A 20,580-nucleotide genomic window follows, 5' to 3' on the forward strand; every position below is an offset into this window, starting at 1 on the left:
AGCCTGTGCTCCGCAACAGGAGAGGCCACAGCAGTGAGAAGCCCGCGTATCGCAAAAAAAAAAAAAAAAAAAAAAAAAAAAAAAAAATCACCTGTTGTACAAAAAGGGAGTAATCTTTTACTTTACAAAACTCTTTAATATTAAGTCCTTCTATCAATTATTTGGTTTAGAACAATAAAGTATTGTTTGGAAAAGTCATATAGTCCAGAAGTCTCAATAATGCCAATTCAGAATCTTATAGTTTCTTTAACAGTCAGTTTAAGAATAAAAAGGAGACAAAGGAATTTAACACAGATTTATTAGTTACACAGATTATTTTTGAGTGTACAACATCAAAATACTAAATGTCATTGTATGAGTCATTAAAATCTGATCATTTACTGTAGTTTTGACTGGATTCTTATGGTTTGATACAGAATTTCTACTAACATCAAACACATGTTCAGAAACTGCAGAGTATCAAACAACTTTGAAGGGAGAAAACCACTGTTCTATAAATCTTTAAGTGACCCTAGTGATGAAGACAGGGATGCCGGATCGATATGAAAACTCTGAATGAGAGGAAAAATATCCTCAGTTCCTATTACATATTCATCTGTTTCATTTGACTGCTTCATCCACCCAACTAAAATTTACTATATAAAAGCTGGCCAACACTCCTTCTGGACTTTTTGCTGGAAAGGGAAGGAACGGTTGTAAACATCGGCGTAGAGGGTGGCTTTAGTGCTTGCATTTATGGCCTTACAGAATCTGTCTCAGAAGGAAATGTCGGCTTATGTTTACATATTTTCCATGTGGGAATTCTGACCCCCCAGGAAGCCAGCTGTGTCCCTGGAGGTCCCTTTTGTCCAGTGTCCCTCACGCTGAACTGCTCCCCCTCCCCGTCATCCACCCACAGACAGTCACAGACGCGCTGAGTAAATCCCACCCCTTCGTACTGATGCCAGCTGTATTGTCCTGGTCTCTTACCCTCTGAGTCCCAAAGATCTAATAGCAACAATGAGATGCTGAACAACAAATTATATGAGAAGGGAAACTAAGAAAAACAGAAAAGTAGAAAACTTACAAATGAGTGCTTTAAGTAAGCCTGAGTACCAGTTATTGCAGCTAAAAACTCCATGAGGAGTGAGGCTGTGACTGCCTTTTTACTGCTGTATCCTCAGGGCTACATAGAAGACATGTAATAAACATTTGCTGAAAGAATAAACTGCAACAAAATAATAGCCCCCCTTTTACTACTTGTTTAAAACATCTTTTCTGTTTATAGGAATGGACTTAGGAAAAAAAAAAAAAGTTGAGGGCTCTTATCAGAAGAGGCCTGTTCTAACCAGTCAGTCTGCACACATCCACAGGCTGTGTGGAACCAATTTTGTGGCTGTTATTCCTTTGCCAGGGTGATTCTCACTAAAAGATATGCTCATGGCATAAAATGGGAAAAACAAATTACAAAACATTAATCTGCATAAAGTTTTGTTTTTTCATAATATACTTTCCCCATTTGTTTGTTATTTTAAAAAAGAAAACCTTGGGCTTCCCTGGTGGCGCAGTGGTTGAGAGTCCGCCTGCCGATGCAGGGGAAACGGGTTCGTGCCCCGGTCTGGGAGGATCCCACATGCCGCGGAGCGGCTGGGCCCGTGAGCCGTGGCCACTGGGCCTGTGCGTCCGGAGCCTGTGCTCCGCAACGGGAGAGGCCGCAACAGTGAGAGGCCCACATACCGCAAAAAAAAAAAAAAAAAAAAAAAAAGAAAACCTTGAGGCTTTAGATTCCCATTTTAGTGACAGTGAAAGTGAGGGGTGGTTGTGTTGTATCCAAGATGACACTCTGGCAGTTGGATCAAGGACTCCAATCCAATTATTCTAGCTTTAAACTCTGTAATTAATATTTAAAATGATCAGGTTTTACAAATACAAAATATATCAAACCTATGAATCTCAGGTTCTTCACCTTCAATATGAAAGAATTAGATTACAATCTTATCTCTGTCAAGTCTGTTTAAATTTTAGAACTATGTTTCTATAATTACAAATAACTTACAATTAATAAAAGGAAAAAAAAAACCACTGTGGAAGATGAAGTCTCAACTGTCCTTTTTGCTTTGCATAGAGAATTATTTACATCCCAGACAACCAAAAGATAAATGGTAAAAATAACAAACGGTTACATATTTTCAATTAATTTATTTTAAAAAATGAAGATTTACAATTGGTGCCTTAAGGCAGGATATCATGAATTCAACGAGTTAGTAACACAAACTTTCAAAAACCTTTATAGATTAGTCCAAAGTAGAAAATTATTTTTTGCCCACTCTTGGACTCAGACACATTCAGAAAAAATATATATTTATAAAAATAAAATGGCAAACCTAATCCCACCAATTAATTGATAGTCTTAACATCCTACACTTGTTTATTTGAACACTCTCTATATAAAAAGAATAGCTGAGTGATTTTTCCCTGTCCTACTTCCATATCATATGAAGCAAAGATGAAAATATTTAAATTACTGTTTGCAAAATCAAAATCCAAAAGCCCCTGAAACAAAACACAAGAAATATCAACAAGAACAAATATCCACCGAATAAAAACAATATAGCTAATTGTTTTACTATTCATACAGACCCATCCTTCAGCCTCTAGACATTTGGCTCTTCATGTTATTTCTAACTCAGATACCAGGGAGCACTATGGATAAAGAAGCAAATGAAAATTCCAGGTCTAATCCACCTAAGTTTCAGATACAGAGAAATATTAATGTATACAATGAAACAAAAAGGACTGCAAGCTATAATGAGGTGTGCTGCTCCATTAAAGACATGCACTTTCTCTCTTTGAAATATCTTTAAAAACTGTCTGAGCACCAGATTCAGCAACAGCAAGCATCTAGGATCTTGAATATTAGAAGTCAGAAACAGAACTTTATTGCAACTGAAAGAGAAGGCAAAACTCCAACTTACTGAAGGGTATTCCCCCTATTGATATGTAATCACAGTGAGATTCATCACTGAATTAGGATGATATCTCTGTTCTTCTACAAGATTCATTAAGAAACCTACCTTTATTTTGAAGTAATTTTTCCTAAAATGAAAATAGCATTTCTAGTAAACGCTGATATCACATTGAGGGGAAAACCATACTAGTGAGCAAAAGTTTTCAACTTGTTTTGTGAGGATATTGTGACAATATCCTAGAAATGAGTAAAAAGCAAAATTTTAATAAAAAAAATATTCACTTACAAACCAGCTATACTTTTTGTTTCCCAAATAGACACATTTTGAAAACACAAGTAAGAATATGGGGCAACAGTATAGTGTTGTGAAAAAAGATAACAGAGAACTAAGGCATTAATTTATAGACAAGAAAATCTCGAAATACAAAGAACACTGGACTTTGTTGATACATATTAAGCATTGCTCCTTTTTTTTTCTTTTCCCAGTTTTGGTCTTTAATTTATAGGTGTACTTGACAAAAGACAAAACCATGCAGATAACAGACATCTGTTAGTGATAAACATGAAGAAAAAAGCCATGACATTTTTACAGCTTCCTCCTGTCACTGGTAGTGGCTAAGCTGTAAGTTCCCTACCAGGCTGAGACTAACGTGAGGCATGTGTATTTAGCTAAGCTTTTCACAGCTGCAAAGTAAGCTTGACTGCTGCCAACATTAATATCTATTTTCCAAAAGACTCTCTCATTACTCTTTAGAGAGAAATTTCCTTGTTAAATTAACAGCATTTATCTCCAATTTCCATTTAAGAATAACATTTCATTCTAGTATTTTGTGAAATTTCCTGTGACTGCATATGTGCTTCATTTATAAAAATGATAATAATGGGGTGCCGAACATGAAGAACAAGTAATGACTATATACTAAATGGTACGGGAGAGCAATTCCTAGTAACTCCTTAGGACAAAGGCATAAGAGTGTCAGGTTAGTAGTGATCAGCATGGCATCAGAAATAGCCATGCTAAACAGCTTCCCTATCAGGACCATGAATTACATAGTTTTAAAGTGATGAAACATTTTTAAATGTTTCATAACTCAATGAATAACCACCCAGATTATAGTCACTTAATAAAAATCCTAAACTTAGCTAAAACGAAGGTCTCAAACATAAACTAATCTACAATAAACATACCACACTGTTATTTAAAAAATACCAGTTTTTGTACATAACTTGGGATAGAATTCCTATGTTATTCCGTTATGGAGAGAAGATGAGAGGTCATTAGCTGAAATGGATAACAACGGGGAGGATAGAGAAGGTACTGGCAGATGTCTTTCATTACCGGACATGAAGTTTCTAAACAGGCTGATTATGCCACTCTTTACTCATTATGAACACAGACACGCCCATAATATTACATAACAGATGTATGTCAATAAATTTTATATGTGTATGTGTGTATGTGTATATACAGATATACATACACGCACACTACATTATAAATTACTATAAAGTTACCATACCATAAAATAAAAACATGATATATATTACTTTTTAAAAAGCAGCAGGAGCTTTTTGCCAAAGAAAAAATTTTAGACAAAATTCCAATATATAAAACAGAGAAATAAAAGTATGCTGTTCTGGCTAAAGCAGTGTAGGGGTGACAGAGACCCCCCCCACCCCTTCCTGCTGTGTTGGCTGAGACACCTTCTCAGTGTCCAGGGCATCATTTGAAATCACTGATCCAAGTAAATCCTGTTTCTGCTGCAAAGATTAAACGTAAGACTATTTTTTCCCCATGATATAGGCCCATATGAAAGTTTTATAATGCAACTGAGTATAAAGGTAAAAAGTAACATTTCCTCTCCTTTAAAAATAACAAAATAAAATCACTATGCTGTATAAAACCAAATTATTTTATCTCATAATCTTAATTTGATCCTTGGAAAAAGTTATTAGTTCTCCTTAAAGTGCCTAAATTTTAAAGACTTAATTTTGTCCATATAAATCTTATCCAAAACATGAGGAGAATGGATGGTAGGAGGTGGAGGTGTTATTTTTCTCTGTCATACATGTATCTTCTACCTGCCTGGCCAATTTAAATATTCTGCCCAAGAATCTTAATTTTGTCACAGAATATTCAGACGGAGGAACATGCAAATAGAACTGATCTGGCAGAACAACATCTACAAGGTGTGTTTTGATTTTGTTTGTTTTAGACAAACGTTTCATCTCTTTGCTCCAAACATCTCCCCATTTACGGAAGGACTATTTTATAACCCATGCAGTTGATGTTAGCAAAATACAAACACCATGTTCTTTTCTGTAAAGGTCATGATTAAATGTCTAAATTCAATAAATAGACTCTTTAATAATTTGAAATACTATGAAATATTTTATCTTAGTAAAGTCTCAGTCTTTCTTCTTTTCTAACACATCTTTGGGTTCTTGCACTGCAGGCACCAGAGAGTCCCCACTCCTGGGCTCCTGTTTTTCTCTGCTCTCTTCTACCGGTTCTGGGCTTTCCGTCTCACTTTTGGACACTTCATACCGTTCTTCTACGTAACCTCCATCTGTGTCAGCCGTGTAGATGCCGTAGCACATGATGCTGATGACACCCAGTGGCAGGCCAAAGAGAAAGCAGCCCATAAGTGGAGAGCTCTTGAATATAGACTGTGGAAAGAGAATTACATCCCTCATTTGTATTCTGATATAAAAAGCACAAATGAATTTAAAGCCACTACAGATTTCTTCCTCTTGCTGCCATCCAACTTGCGTTTAGCTCCAGTGAATCAATGTCAATATTTCTGTTGTGACTATCATGTGAAAGACCCTTTAGAAATTTTATACCCATGTATGTGTGTATGTATAACCAGCTACTGGCAGCAGAAAAAGGCACCAAATTCTCCACTACCTTTTCAAAGGATGTTGATTTTTCTCACATTAATCATAAAAGTCTCTTTGAGATGGCTATTACGTGCCAAGAGCTGTACAGTTATATCCTGGCTGTAGGAATCTGCTATGGAGAAGGGTGGTTATTGACCATAAAGAAGGTAATATTCTCATCACATAACATTTTTTACTTGTCTGGTTAGTAGTAAAGCAACATTAACTTAATAATTTCCCTCAGTTTATATACTGTCTCCTCGGCTCCCAGAAAAGTAAAAGCAATTTAACTGAATAGGTTTTTAAACTATAATATATTCTATGGATTGTGACTATAACTCTTGAGAACTAAAGAGACAAGTTCAGAGGAGAGCAGGGTCACTTCGGATTGAGATAATGGAAAAAGGCATCACAGAATAAAGGTGTTTTGAGGCAGAAATTTAAGCGTAAGAACAGGGCAGGCCAGGGTACAGTGTGAGCTCAAAGACTGAGGAGGAGAATATGTGAGACGGACAGAGAATTGTGAGGGGCATCACTGGAAAAGGGAAGGAAAGTAATCAGAACTGATTACTTTAGTAATACTAATTAGGTAGAGGACTGGAGGCAGGACAAGAGCAAGTGTGAACACCAAGTGGAGGCTAGTGCAGCAGCCACACATATGGGATAAGGGCCCAATCCGTGGCAAGGAGGTCACTGACAAACTGAAGGATGCACGGAGTTAACTAATGAGTTATTAGCATGACTTGACTTCTCACCAACAGAAGGTTAGCTCTATTTTGCTTTTGGCTGTAATGAATGAAAATACCCGTGGAGGAGCTCAAGACAGACAACTAGAACTAAGTTTAAGGCTCCAACAAATTTAGGGCTGCCCTGCAGTCAAGCTGACTGACAGCTGAAGCTGGGGTAGTAAGAGAGATATCTTAGAGTTCTCAGCAAGAAGGCTTCAGATCCAAGGACTGAAAAGGGCAGGAGGAGCAAAGAAACTCTGAAAAACACTTGAAGTCATGCTATCAGGTTAAGTGACTCTGAATTCCAGTTAACTCACCAATCATACAGAAATGAATAACTGGAGAAACTTAATATCCACCTGATTAGTATCTTTTCTTAACGTAAATATGTACTAGTTCTTATCTTGCAAGAATACGTATTTTTACCGAATCCTTTGAAATTCCAGATTTTACCTTAGTTAGACATAACCTATATACCTATATAGTCTCAATTATTAGTGACACTAAACACACTGTCACAACTTACCACAATAGTAGATTTGGCATCAAATACTATTCTTTTCAATCTCTGGAAAATGCTATCCCCTCCTTGGGCCTTAAATTTAACAAGCAAAAAACAACTGTTATTTCAGTACTATTATTTCATTTTTCTGGTAGATAATCTTACAATTGCAGGTCCAGAGTTGACTACAAAAGATTACACAGAGCACCTGACAGAGCCACGGAGTAAATATTTACTGGTTTTCCTGCCCCACCCTCCTTCTGCTCTCTTGTGTGAACACAGTCTGCTTCTCCTCTGAAAATGCATCCTCCCTGGTCACAGTCCGAGCAGCTCGGCTGAGGCTGACCCACCCAAGTGCCAGCCTGCTCAGCTTTTCAGTTTAGCTGAGAGTGTTACAGCTGCTGCAGGATATCCTCACTGTCCTGCAGGGAAAGTCTCTCCGATGATGAAACCCAAAAAGAAAAAAGTGCTGGAAGGCAGAGGGAGAAAAATTCCTGATGAAAATCCATCAAACCCCTGCATTCAGCCATGCCTAAAGTCTGGCTCATTCCTTGAATTTCACTAACTTACAAATAGAAGGGTTCTCACTCATACAGGTGAGCATCATTTCACCAAGTGTTATTTTCACAAATATAAAATTCCTACTATGTGATTAACAGCGTTTCCAAAGAAGAAATACTTGTTACTCTGTGAGGCAACTTTCAAATACAGTTTGTGTAAAGCTGAAACAAGTCTCACAAAGTAATAACTACACGTCACAAAAGCACTGAAGTCTCTTCTTTTCTTATTTTATTCTAGTATATTGAATTAAGATGCATGTTGGCCATAACCTGCTGAAGTGATTTCATGACCCTCTAATACGGGCTACAACCCAGTTTGAAAAACACTGCAATATGGTTTACAGAAAAAAAGCAGTTAAGATTATCCTTTCATCATTTCTGAGAAATATTTTATAGGATTATATTTGGAACACTCCACTGGGGCTGGTTTTAAATACATTTCCTGATCTTTTAAGAAACTGTGGTGCTATTCACAGGTTTTTTTTAGAAAACCAATCCAAGTAACTTAATGCAATTGTATTCTTGAATCCAGAGAGGTACTAAGAGTCAGGAAGTTCGCTATCGGATAGCTCTGTACCCTGCAGACCTCTTAGCATCCCCAGCCCCTGATTCCAAATGCCAGGAACACCTCCCCCCGTCACTACGACAACCTATGTCCTCCAAATAACATTCCACCCATTAGCAGCCTCTGCCACTTAGGTCCTGGGGAGTGTGACTCTGCCCATCATGTGAGAGAAGCAAGGATGGAGGCCTGCCCCTCACCCCGGGTGATGGCCGACTCTTTCTTTCAGAATCAGAAGAAAATAACTCATTTCTCCTCCACCTCCTCCCATCACCCCATTGCAGTTAAAGCAAAAACTCACATCTACTGTGCCATCCAAAATGTTATTAATGAACTGGACCATGTCTTCTGCATTCTTAATCTGCCTATCTAGTAAAAAGTACTGTTGGTTTGAAGTATTCAGTACAACCACAGTTGGTACTTTTAATTCACTGAAAATAGAAAAACAAAAGAAATCAAAATACATGTTAAACACAGAGACAGCAAATATTCTGATACTTATTTGAATTATATCTAAATAACTAGAAGTACAAAAGGAGGGAGCTATCATAGCTTTGCCTTCCTTTGTTTACATAAAGAAAATTTCAAATTGTGCATCAATTTAAACAACAGCTAAATTAACATTTATGAAAACTATTAGTATACTACATCAGACAAATGAATATTCACTATCAAACCTAAGGATAAAAATTATTATGTATGAAGTATCAATTTCTGGGCAATATAATTCCTGGCCACAAGTTCACCTTAAATACCATCACTTTAATCATATACAGCCCACCTCAGTTAAAGGGCATTCAGGCAACTAGAGAGGGAACAGCATGGTCTCCAGAATTACATTGCCTGTGTTCGGATCTGATGCTTTCCCACAACTTTGTTTAAGTCTAATATTTTTCATTTATAAATGAATAAAGGTGTGGGGGGCAGGGTACCTATCTTGCTACAGAAGTTAAATGAGAAAATTCAAGTTAAATATCCAGCACATTCCTTGTATCAATACATAATACACATTCAATAAATACTATTCCAAATTCTCTGAACTCCCACTACCCTATGGTATAATCACCCCATCCTCATGGGTACTTCAGTGATATACTAGACGTCAATTCACTTTGCAGACAAAAACCATAATATTACTAATGTGTCATTTACTTCAAATAATTTTTTTCCCTTCAATAGGGTTTTGCATAATCATAAAAAGGTGCTTAATTCTGTATGCCACCTACATACCAGTTTACGGTTATTCATATGTCTATATGAATGTATTATGCAAAAGCACAAAACTCTACAGTAGAAACAATTTACAGCACTGTATTATCACCACATAAGTAACTGGGTCCAGGAGGTTGCTTTCTTGTTTCTAATTCTCTATCCCTCCCCACACCACGTCCTTCTCTCATTGAGGCAAAACATGATCCCTGATGTTGGGCTCAGCCGTGTGGTTTGGCCAATGGGAAGGCACAGAAATGACTGAAGCAGAGGCTTGAAATGTGCTTGGCTTCTTGTGTTTCTGCTATTGCCATGAGAAGAATATCCCCCAGGAAAATATCCCTCCAGGGTCAAGGACATGGAAGACACGTAGGGTAGACCTGGACTTAACTGGGAGCTTGGAGCCACGTCTGTGCCCAGCTAAGGTTAGCCAAGTGCAGATGAGTGAGAGAGAATAAAGGATTGCTGTTTTATGCCACTGGGTATCAGGGTGTTTTGTTATCCAGTATTATTGTTAGGCAATAATTAACTGTAATTTAAAAAAAATCTTAGCTTCATTCTTGTTTATAAAAACATGAGACAACTTTTTAACTTATAGCAGTTTAGTTATCATCATACTGCATCAGTAGCAAAATTCTATTTTTATGGAATGAAGTAGAACCTGGTCTTCCTATAAAAATATATCTTATGAAAAAGTTAAATACACAGCTGAACTAGAAACAGTTTGTTCTGAAATAATTCCATCTGAATAACAATGAAAAATAGCACCTCATCCTATTCCCTCTTAACTATACTCACAAAAATCAAACACAAAATAATTTAATAGACCAAAGGTCTGAGAGTACCCTGTTTACTTTGAGAAAAAGTAAAAAACATCGTCAATGCTACAGTGTTAACTATCTTATATGATATCACGTATTTGCCCTAAGTCAAAAACTTTTAGGCATCAATACTTATTAAATTCTACTAATTTATGTGTCAATACTGATCTTACAGTAGCTAGGAGATTTTGCAGTAAGAGATCTGCATTTGAGGACTGCATCTCTTTGACTTACTTGCTGAGCATCCTTTGGCTTATTATTTAACTTCCTTGAGTTTCTTCTAAGAAATTTCAATTTCCTTATCTATATAAAATGGAAATAACAGTACTTATACCTTACTGAGTTAGTGTAAAAGTCAGAAAACATACATTGACAACTCAGTACAGTGTTGGTCACAGGGTAAGTGCTCATTAAGGACTTTCGATTATTATATAGCCATCATTATATGCCTTCTCTCTTCTCTCAAAAAAAAGCCAAGTATGAATTTAAAAAAAAACAAACAATAAGGGGTTGGTGGTAGAGATTATTGTTCTCTGATCATAACTGTAGCAAAACTTCTATCTCACAACTCACATTAGAAATAATACTCATGAAGGAATGTCCATCCATCTCTAGAAATTCTGAGTATTATCCTGAATCAAGGAGTTATTTATCAAATGCAAATTGCTTTGGCCTCTTGCCCAAAATGTTTTACTGCATCACTTTATTGGCTTGCCTCCAAGGACATTATAAATGGTTGTAATGAAGTCCCTACTATATATACTGTAAAGATCCTATTAAAAATACATTTCTATTATAATGTGTCCCCCTTTATGAGATTATATAGCATAGCAATTTCTCTTAGGTTTCTACAAGGTCAGCCATACTCCTATAAGCAATAGCTATTCTATAGGGGAAGGGAAATGTATAAACAATGTTTTTCTACTTTGTCTTGAGTATTAAAAATTCAAATTGTTTAAGTACCTTTAGTAATTGTATAGATCCTTTATTTTATTTCCCTTTGTCTTGATTTCTTCATTATATATTACATCTGGTACTTTATGTCTTCGGTAAACCCTCTCAAATTCTTATTGGAATAAGGATAATGAATTGATTATAAATAAATAAAGGTACTTTAGGGCTTCCCTGGTGGCGCAGTGGTTGAGAGTCTGCCTGCCGATACAGGGGACGCGGGTTCGTGCCCTGGTCCGGGAGGATCCCACATGCCGCGGAGCGGCTGGGCCCGTGAGCCATGGCTGCTGAGCCTGCGCGTCCGGAGCCTGTGCTCCGTGATGGGAGAGGCCACAGCAGTGAGAGGCCCAAGTACCGCAAAAAAAAAAAAAAAAAAAAAAAGGTACTTTACTTCGTAATTTTAGGCTCTTACCTGAAAATTATGAATGTTATTCTGGGTTTATAAGTTGGTAAAGCTCTGGAGGGCTTCCACCATCTTCACGTATGGGCTATTTTAAGACCCATTTTCCAAACACTCTTGTGTTTGCTATTACACTCTGCCTGAAATAACCTCGTTGCATTCTTCATTCAGCTACTTCTCATTCTTTAGAATCTCCCTTAATTACCGGCTCTTGTGGCAAGCGTTTCCTGAGCCCCTGAGCCTTGCTGTGCATTTTGGTGTGGGTGGGTCTCTCCGTGCTCCCAGAGCTCCGTACCACACAGGCCTTCCCACACTGTGCTGGAGTCACCGTGCTGTCTCACCCAGCGGACGGTGAGCATCTGAAGACAGGGCCTCTATAATTTACTCATTTTTTTGCATCAACAGTGCAATGCCAAACACAGTGTGTGACTTACAGCAAATATTCACTAAACGTCCGCTGAATAGAGTAGGCTTTTATTTGAAACTTATTAATTCAGTATAGGTCTGGTAAATGTTTTCTAATATCAACTTTCTGAAGTGACAAATCAGATCTTTACATCATAAGCATAATCAATATTATATTAAAGCTGCAAAGTTTTCCTATAAACTTACTTTAGTCTGCTAAATTCTTCTAGAATAGCAATTAATTCTTTTTTTTTTTTTTTTTTTTTGCGGTACGTGGGCCTCTCACTATTGTGGCCTCTCCCGTTGCGGAGCACAGGCTCCGGACGCGCAGGCTCAGCGGCCATGGCTCACGGGCCCAGCCGCTCCGCGGCATGTGGGATCTTCCCGGACCGGGGCACGAACCCATGTCCCCTGCATCGGCAGGCGGACTCTCAACCACTGCGCCACCAGGGAAGCCCAGCAATTAACTCTTGAATGCTAAAAATGTTCTAAGTTACATTTATTCATTAAAACTGAACTTAGGGTTCATGTTAAACAGAAACTACAAAGTTTACAAGTTTTTGAATGATGTTTTCTTTCCAAAATACTATAAATTGTCAACATTAAATTGGGAGTGATTTTTTTTAGTATAGAGAACTTTAAAGTTTAATAAGTTTCAAATACAGATTTTAAAACTAAAGTAAATATTTAATGGTAGAGAATATCTGCATTAGCATATACAAAGGTTTGCTTTTTTCAGCTATTAGTCCTGCCTGTCTCTGAAAAACAGAAATTTAAAAATTTATAGAGTTGGGACTTCCCTGGAGGTCCAGTGGTTAGGACTCTTTGCTTCCACTGCAGGGGGCACAGGTTCAATCCCTGGTCAGGGAACTAAAATCCCACAAGCCACACAGTGTGGCAAAAAAAAAAAATTGATAGAGTTGATAGCAAAATCATTTTGTCATTTAGCATTTTACTTACTCCATCAGCAAGGTATTTATATAGTCATTTCCATCCATATGGCCAAACTGAAAATCCCTAATCAACAACAACCAAAAAGAACAGAGAAAGAGAGGACAATATTAAATACAAAAAAAGATAAATACAAAGCACTGAATTTAGGGTTTGGTAAGCATGCAAACACTGTAAACATTTAACATATCAATCACATACAATAAATATAAAAAAGTATGAATTCTACTGGCTTTTGAGATACAAACACGTAACAAATTAAGCTAATTTTAAGACATTTCTATTTTGTTTCATACTGTGTAACACAAGAAATACATATACCATTGATATATCATTAGAAGACTTAGAATAAAAAGGGCATAATAGTTAAGTAATGCAACAAATTTATATTGACTGTCTTTTATGACAGTAATAAACTGATTTAGCATACAGGAAAAAATATCACCTATTTTTTATGTTCCATTATTCTTTGAGTTCCTATTAAAATCGTCATCTGTCTGTATCTGACTTGTGATTGCTCATTTAATTTTATTTCAAACGTATGAGTATACAGGCAACCTCCTTTTATTGGGCTTTGCTTTACTGCAGTTCCCAGATACTATGTTTTTTACAATCTGAAGGTTTCTGGCAACCCTGCTTTGAGTGAGTCTATCTGTGCTATTTTTTCCAACAGCATTTGCTCACTTCATGTCTCTGTGTCACATTTTTGGTAATTCTCACAATATTTCAAACTTTTTTCATTATTATTATATCTGCTCTGGCGATCTGTGAGCAGTGATTTTTGATGTTACTATTGTGATGTTCGGGGTGCCACGAACTGTGCCCACACAAGACTTCGAATTTAAGCAATAAATGTTTTGTGTGTTCTGACTGCTCCACCAACCAGCCGTTCCCGCATCTCTCTCCCTCCCCTTCTCCCTGGGCCTCCCTATTCCTTGAGACACAACAATATTGAAATTAGACCAGTTAATAACACTACAATGGCCTCTAAATGTTTAAGTGTAAGAGTCCCACGTCTTTCACTTTAAATCAAAAGCTATAAAAGATCAAGCTTAGTAAGGAATGGAAGTTGAAAGCTCAGATAGGCTGAAAGCTAGGCCTCTTCCAGCAAACAATTAGCCAAGTTGTGAATGCAAAGGAAAACTTCTTGAAGGAAATTAAAAGTGCTACTCCAGTGAATACACAAATGGTAAGAAAGTAAAACAACCTTATTACTGATATGCAGAAAAGTTTTTGTGGTCTGGGTAGAAGGTCAAACCAGCCACAATATTTCCTTAAGGCGAAGCCTAATCCAAAGCAAAGCCCAAACTCTCTTCAATTCTATGAAGGCTAAGAGAGGAGAGGAAGCTGTAGAAGAAAAGTCTGAAGCTAGCAGAGGTGGGTTCATGAGGTTTAAGGAAAGAAGCCATCTTCGTAACATGAAGTGCAAGGTGAATCAGCAAGTGCTGATGTAGAAGCTGCAGCAAGTTATCCAGAAGGTCTAGCTAAGATAAGACATGAAGGTGGCTACACTAAACAACAGATTTTCAGTGTACATGAAACAGCCTTATACTGGAAGAAGCCACCATCTAGGACTTTCTAGCTAGAGAGAAGTCAACAATGCCTGGCTTCAAAACTTCAAAGGACAGGCTGACTATCTTGTTAGGGGCAAACATAGTTGGTGACTTTAAGTTGAAGCCAGTGCTCATTTACCATTCTGAAAATACTAGGGTCCTTAAGATTTATGCTAAATCTATCCTGCCTTTTGCCCTACAAATGAACAAAGCCTGGATGCAGCACATCTATTTACAACACGGTTTACTGAATATTTTAAGCCCCACTGTTGAGACCTACTGCTCAGAAAAAAAAAGATTCCTTTCAAAATATGACTACTCATCGACAATGCGCTTGGGTCACCCGGGAGCTCTGATGGAGATGCACAGTAAGATTCATGTTGTTTCACTCCTGCTAACACAACCCCCATTCTGCAGCTCACGGATCAAGGAGTCATTTTGACTTTCAAGTCTTCTTATTGAAGAAATGCGTTTCCTAAGGCCACAGCTGCCATAGATAGTGATTCCTCTGATGAATCTGGGCAAAGTAAACTGAAAACCTCTGGCAAGGATTCACCATTCTAGATGCCATTAAGAACATTCATGATTCACAGGAAGAGGTCAAATATCAACATTAACAGGAGTTTGGAAGAAGCTGATTCCAACCCTCATGGATGATTTTGAGGGGTACAAGATTTCAGGAGAGGAAGTAATTGCAGATGTGGTGAATACAGTAAGAAAACTAGACTTAGAAGTGGAGCCTGAAGATGTGAATGAATTGGTATAATCTTGTGATAAAACTTGAATGGATGAGGAGCTGCTTCTTATGGATGAGCAAACAAAGAGGCTCCTTAAAAGTGGTTCCAGGAATCTACTCCTGGTGAAGAGGCTGTGAAGACTATAGAAATGACAACATTTAGAGGATTTAGAATATTACATAAACTTAGTTGACAAAGGAGCAAGGTTTGAGAGGACTGCTTCAGATTTTGAATGTTCTACTATGGGTAAAATGCTACCAATGCTACGGAGAAATCGTTCATGAAAGGAAGAGTCAATGGATGAGGCAAACTTCACTGCTGTCCCATTTTAAGAAAAAGCCACAGCCACCCTGACCTGCAGTGACCACCACCCTGGTCAGTCAGCAGCCATCAACATCGGGGCAAGACCATCCACCAGCAAAAAGATTACAACTCATTGAAGCCTCAGATGATGGTCAGCATTTTTAAAGTACGTACAGTTTTTAGACACAATGCGACTGCACACTTAATACACAAAAACATAACTTTTATATGTACTAGGAAACCAAAAATTTATGTGACTTGCTGTACTGCACTGGGCTGGAGCCAAACCCGCAATACCTCTGAGGTATATGCCTGTATGTGCATATTATCTTACCACCAACTTATCCCAAATCCTATCAAGACTCAGGTATGATACAAATTACAAGTTTTTTTCTAAACTTGTAAGGCATATATCAATAAATTTCAAGTCCCAACAATTCATACTGAAATGCTACATGCTGTAATTCACTTCAGCTCCTTGATTCATCTTTGAAAGTATGAAATACTCCTATTTTTGCTTTACTGTATTACAAAACCTAATTAGACAAAGATAATGGAGCCTTCTAGAATGCAAACACCTACCTGTGGAACTGGTCTCTATAATCTCTAGCAACTTCCTGAATAACTGACTTTAATCTGTGAGAAAACAAAAAATACATGAATATTCCATTTCATCAACTTGAAAAATATAATTACTCAATTATAATATATGCTGCCTTATCTAATATCTAACACTGCAGGAAAAGAAAGATACTATGTCAAATTTATCTGAAGCCATGTAAAGTCTGAATTGGATGATATTTGAAGCTTAAAACTATTTCAAGGCACCATACCTGGTATGTTCAACTGATGTATTTTTCTCATCAATTACTGCAATAGCCACAAGCTTTCCTGAAATTAAGAATGACATATCTAAATTCAATAATCCTCATTAAACTTTTCAATTATTACTGTAGCAATGAATAGGAAAATAGTATATAGTTTCCAGAATTCAATTCCAATTATCTTAAACATGTTATGCTTAGCAGAGTGAAACAGTGAACTGTTGACTCCAAGTGATAAACTCCCACCTACTTCCCATCCCTGAAATGCAAATATCAATATCAATAACAGTAAATATCAGTAATCAATAACAGTAAATATTTAACAATTCATATACTCAAATTGTTATTTTTTTCACACAACCCACAAACTAAAGTAAGTATTTTGTTGAAAACTAAATCTATAAAGAAACAGTTGATAAAAGAAATATACTAAGAATTACTACAGCTCTGAAAAAATGGTATAGAACAAGAAAATGATTTTTACAATGTTATTGCCTTTGGTACCACGGGCCACTGTTTGCTAGTAATTAATGCACAAAATAAAACTGACTCAAATTTATTTAACCCTCAACAGAACATAAATCATATTCATCTCTGACATCCTCCAGGACAGCAGCGTGATGTAACAACCAGAGCACTGGTATGGAAGTCAGAAGACCAGACCCAGCAGGGTCTATTATGTTCCAGGCCTGGGAGAACAACAGTGAAGCACAGCATCCATTAGCCATGTGCCTTAACCTCAGCGGATGCCAACTTATTTTAGAAACGATTATCTATTTCAAAGTCATCTGGAGAGTTGAATGAGATTACATGTACAAAAATACTGGGATAGTTTCTGGCTCAGAGTAGGTACATAAACGTAGGATTAAATCGACAATCTTTCAATCTCATCCCCATATCTTCTCTAATTTCATACTTAAAGTCTATACAAACCTTAAATTCTACACAATCTTGACGCTTCTTTTAACCCTCAGCTAAAAACATTAGTTCATAATGTTTATTTCCCCTCTTGAAATATTACTGCATTTACTGTTCAGTGTTTGGTTTTTACTGTTATGTCTTTAATTTGAAGTGCTTCATGAGTTTTTTCAAAATGCCTACATGTCCAGCATCTTCCCACAGGCCGACACGGGGGGTTCCTCGCGTATTAAGTTCACAGTCACTGGGTGCCGAGCAGTGGACCCGGCACAGGGCTAGTTCCCGAGGCCACAGTGAGGAGCACACAGACACAGCTCTGCACTTGGGGAAGACAATCACACACACAGAGACGTGTGGTTAACAATCAGAAGACTTGGGGAAGACGGGGACATGGGGTTTATAAAAGAACATTTTATAAGAGTAAACTAATGAGTTCCAGGGGGTTAGTGAAAGACTTTCCTAAGAAAGCAGTATTCGGTCTGAGTTTGACAGATGAATATAAATTCACTACACTTTTCCAGGCAAAGACAACAGAATGTTTAAAGGTGCTCTGGTGCAAGGTACACAGCCTTTTCAGGAAACTGAACAGTCAGCGTGGCCGGAGACGGGAGAGAGTGGGACAAAACGGGAAAGTAAGCAGGAGTCAGAAGATGCAGGGACCTGCAGTCGCCAGAAGTCCTGAAAATACACTAGGTGTCTGAAGCCACCAAGGGCCAGGAGTCTGTTGCGGGGCTTATATGACAAGTGGCCAGGTAGGACCACAAGCAGGGCACAGCTGAAGCCGACACCCAACCAGGGCAATTACGCTGGGAACAGAAAGAAACACTGCCATAGCCAACTTCTTTCCAAATCAATCTGGGAGAAGACACTGAAGAGCTTTGGCAAAGCTGCCTATTTTAATTGCCGCCTCCTATGATGCTGTACTGACAGCAGAACTACCGTATTCCTACATTCTCCTCCTTTTCCCTTCACACGGGCCTGCATGAATCAGCAAGTAAACACACAGTCTCTGACAGTCTCCGCATCAACTTCCAATACTGAGCTAATACACACCTCCCTCTGTAAGGAAAGCAAAGACAGAAGCATCATCAAACATTAAAAGAAGGCTCAGGAACCAGAACAAATACCATCCTGTGAAAGTTACAAAGTAACAGAAAAATGTGTTAGAGCGCTTCTAATTTGTATTCTTAACCAGATCCAAGAGCAGGAAATCATGAAGAGGAAACTCTATACCTATTATTTCTCAGATAAAAAAATTGAGCCTTGGGCCTCCCTGGTGGCGCAGTGGTTGAGAGTCCGCCTGCCGATGCAGGGGATACGGGTTCGTGCCCCGGTCTGGGAGGATCCCATATGCCGCGGAGCGGCTGGGCCCGTGAGCCATGGCCGCTGGGCCTGCGCGTCCGGAGCCTGTGCTCCGCAACGGGGGAGGCCACAGCAGTGAGAGGCCCGCATACCGCAAAAAGAAAAAAAAAAAAAAAAAAAAAATTGAGCCTTGAGTAACATTTTCCCATTCTTAATCTAAAACTATACAGTTCATCCAACTGTCATAAAGTTGTGAATGGAAACAAATGTGGCAACAATAACCATGACTTATTTCTTATTTGTAATTCATTATAAATTTACAAAACACTTCCTCCTAAAATTTACATGCTTATTAGCTTCTTAGAATTTTTGTAGTTCACATCTTAGACCAGTCCTTACAGCTGTAGTTCCTTACAGCTTTCTTTTTTGCATCTATATTTATATTTGCTTTGCTTATCATTTTCAATTACATAACTTCAAGAAACCATGCCAATCTGATGCCCATATTTTCTTCACAGGTAAAAGTGGGCTTTCAAAGGTTGTGATAATTTGTATTCCAACTCCTATTACAAAATCAGCGTCCTGCAGACAGCTTTCTGTTTGGTTATTTTTTCTCATTTCCTTATTCTCCAGGCTCTGTTTTCCCTGTCACTATCACTTCTATTAGTAAACACTTTCTAGCTAATCTTTATTCCACATGCAAAGGTATGTTCTTTGGTTAATGTTAATCTATATTCTCATAAAGTTGAAGTGGCATTCAGATCTGAAAGAAGGAATGATATTATGAAATAGAACTTAAAAAGTTCATTTTCTACAGATTGGAGTAATCAGTTAAGGAAAAGTTTTGTAGTGTGATGGAGAGTTGTATATATGCTTGTTACCGGTATCTCCAAGTTCATACAAGAGGAAGCCATCCATTGTAAGATAATTCTGAAACCTCTCCCTGTTGATCCAAGATGATAGATCACCATCTTCGTACTCTTAAAAAAACAAAACAAAGTTGATAAATTATAGTGTAAATATGACGTTAAAATGTTTATAATGTTTAATCTAGCAGCATGTATAAAATGCCTGACATAGGATCATAATCTTAAATTCATAAATTTCATTTTTAGAAAGCTATTTGAAGCAATCAAATGTAGAAAAAGGATTAATGCACAAAACAATTCATCATTATAGCACCACTGAAAATAGCAAAAGATAGATAAATAAAAATAAAGGAAATAACTGAAATATCCTAAACAGGAAATAATTTAAATCATTATGGTACATGTTGAGAAAGACCATTTATAGATTTTAAAAAATTATAGTAATTAAGTGGTAAATCAGGTAACAAAACAATATTACAATATGACTGTAACTCTGTAAAAAATAAAGTATGAAAAAAACTGATAGAATGATAAAATGAAGGCATATATATATACTCCTATTAAATAGGTTTCCTGAGTTGATGGTTATTCTTAGATGATGGCATTATGGGCAATTCTTATTACAATTTCTTTGTTCTTCTCTATTTTATGACATTTTGACCTCAGTTTACAACCCTCCTTCATATGTAAAACAAACTCACATATAAAGTCACACGTACTATTTCAGTCCTTTTCAACATCAAATACTTCCTCTGATAAGCAGACAGGAAACATTTACAATATCCAAGAGAATTATGTCCTGATTAGAAATATAATTCTGAAGTAATTCTGAAAAATTATTACAACTGCATGAAAAAGAAGTTGATGTAAAAGCCTACCAATATGGATGAAGACTGGATTTTACTGATTTCTTGAAAGATGTGCTTTTTCTGTCACTTGCATTGCTAAACAAAACATTTTCAAGTTATCAAACCTATAAAATAAGTAATATAATGCAAATCTGAAAGTATTTATGGATTTGGATTTATGAATCAGGAAAACAAACATAAAACTAGAAGTTGATTATTGGGCCATAATCTCCACTCCAGGTCAAAAGCAAATTTTCTAAAGATTATTCACAAAAGTGATAAATCTAAAACTCATTAGGAAATAAAC

General features: G+C 37.2%; 1 protein-coding gene across 2 annotated transcripts in view; it reads right to left on the reverse strand.

Annotated features, from left to right (window-relative positions):
* Positions 1-2,163: 2,163 nt before the first annotated feature.
* The window catches only part of TMX3 (thioredoxin related transmembrane protein 3), a 46,395-nt gene continuing 27,978 nt past the window's right edge, over positions 2,164-20,580 (reverse strand). For both annotated transcript variants that reach the window (XM_082641733.1, XM_082641734.1), the window contains 7 exons: positions 19,438-19,536; positions 16,346-16,403; positions 16,095-16,148; positions 12,929-12,985; positions 8,484-8,613; positions 7,085-7,153; positions 2,164-5,617 (listed from right to left, as the gene is read on the reverse strand). In XM_082641733.1, the coding sequence (XP_082497859.1) occupies positions 5,357-5,617; positions 7,085-7,153; positions 8,484-8,613; positions 12,929-12,985; positions 16,095-16,148; positions 16,346-16,403; positions 19,438-19,536 (728 nt within the window). In that variant the 3' untranslated portion in view covers positions 2,164-5,356. The remainder of the gene's footprint in view (positions 5,618-7,084; positions 7,154-8,483; positions 8,614-12,928; positions 12,986-16,094; positions 16,149-16,345; positions 16,404-19,437; positions 19,537-20,580) is intronic.

This window comes from Mesoplodon mirus (genome assembly GCF_964341445.2).
Source record: "Mesoplodon mirus genome assembly, chromosome: 13".
Taxonomy (NCBI): domain Eukaryota; kingdom Metazoa; phylum Chordata; class Mammalia; order Artiodactyla; family Ziphiidae; genus Mesoplodon; species Mesoplodon mirus.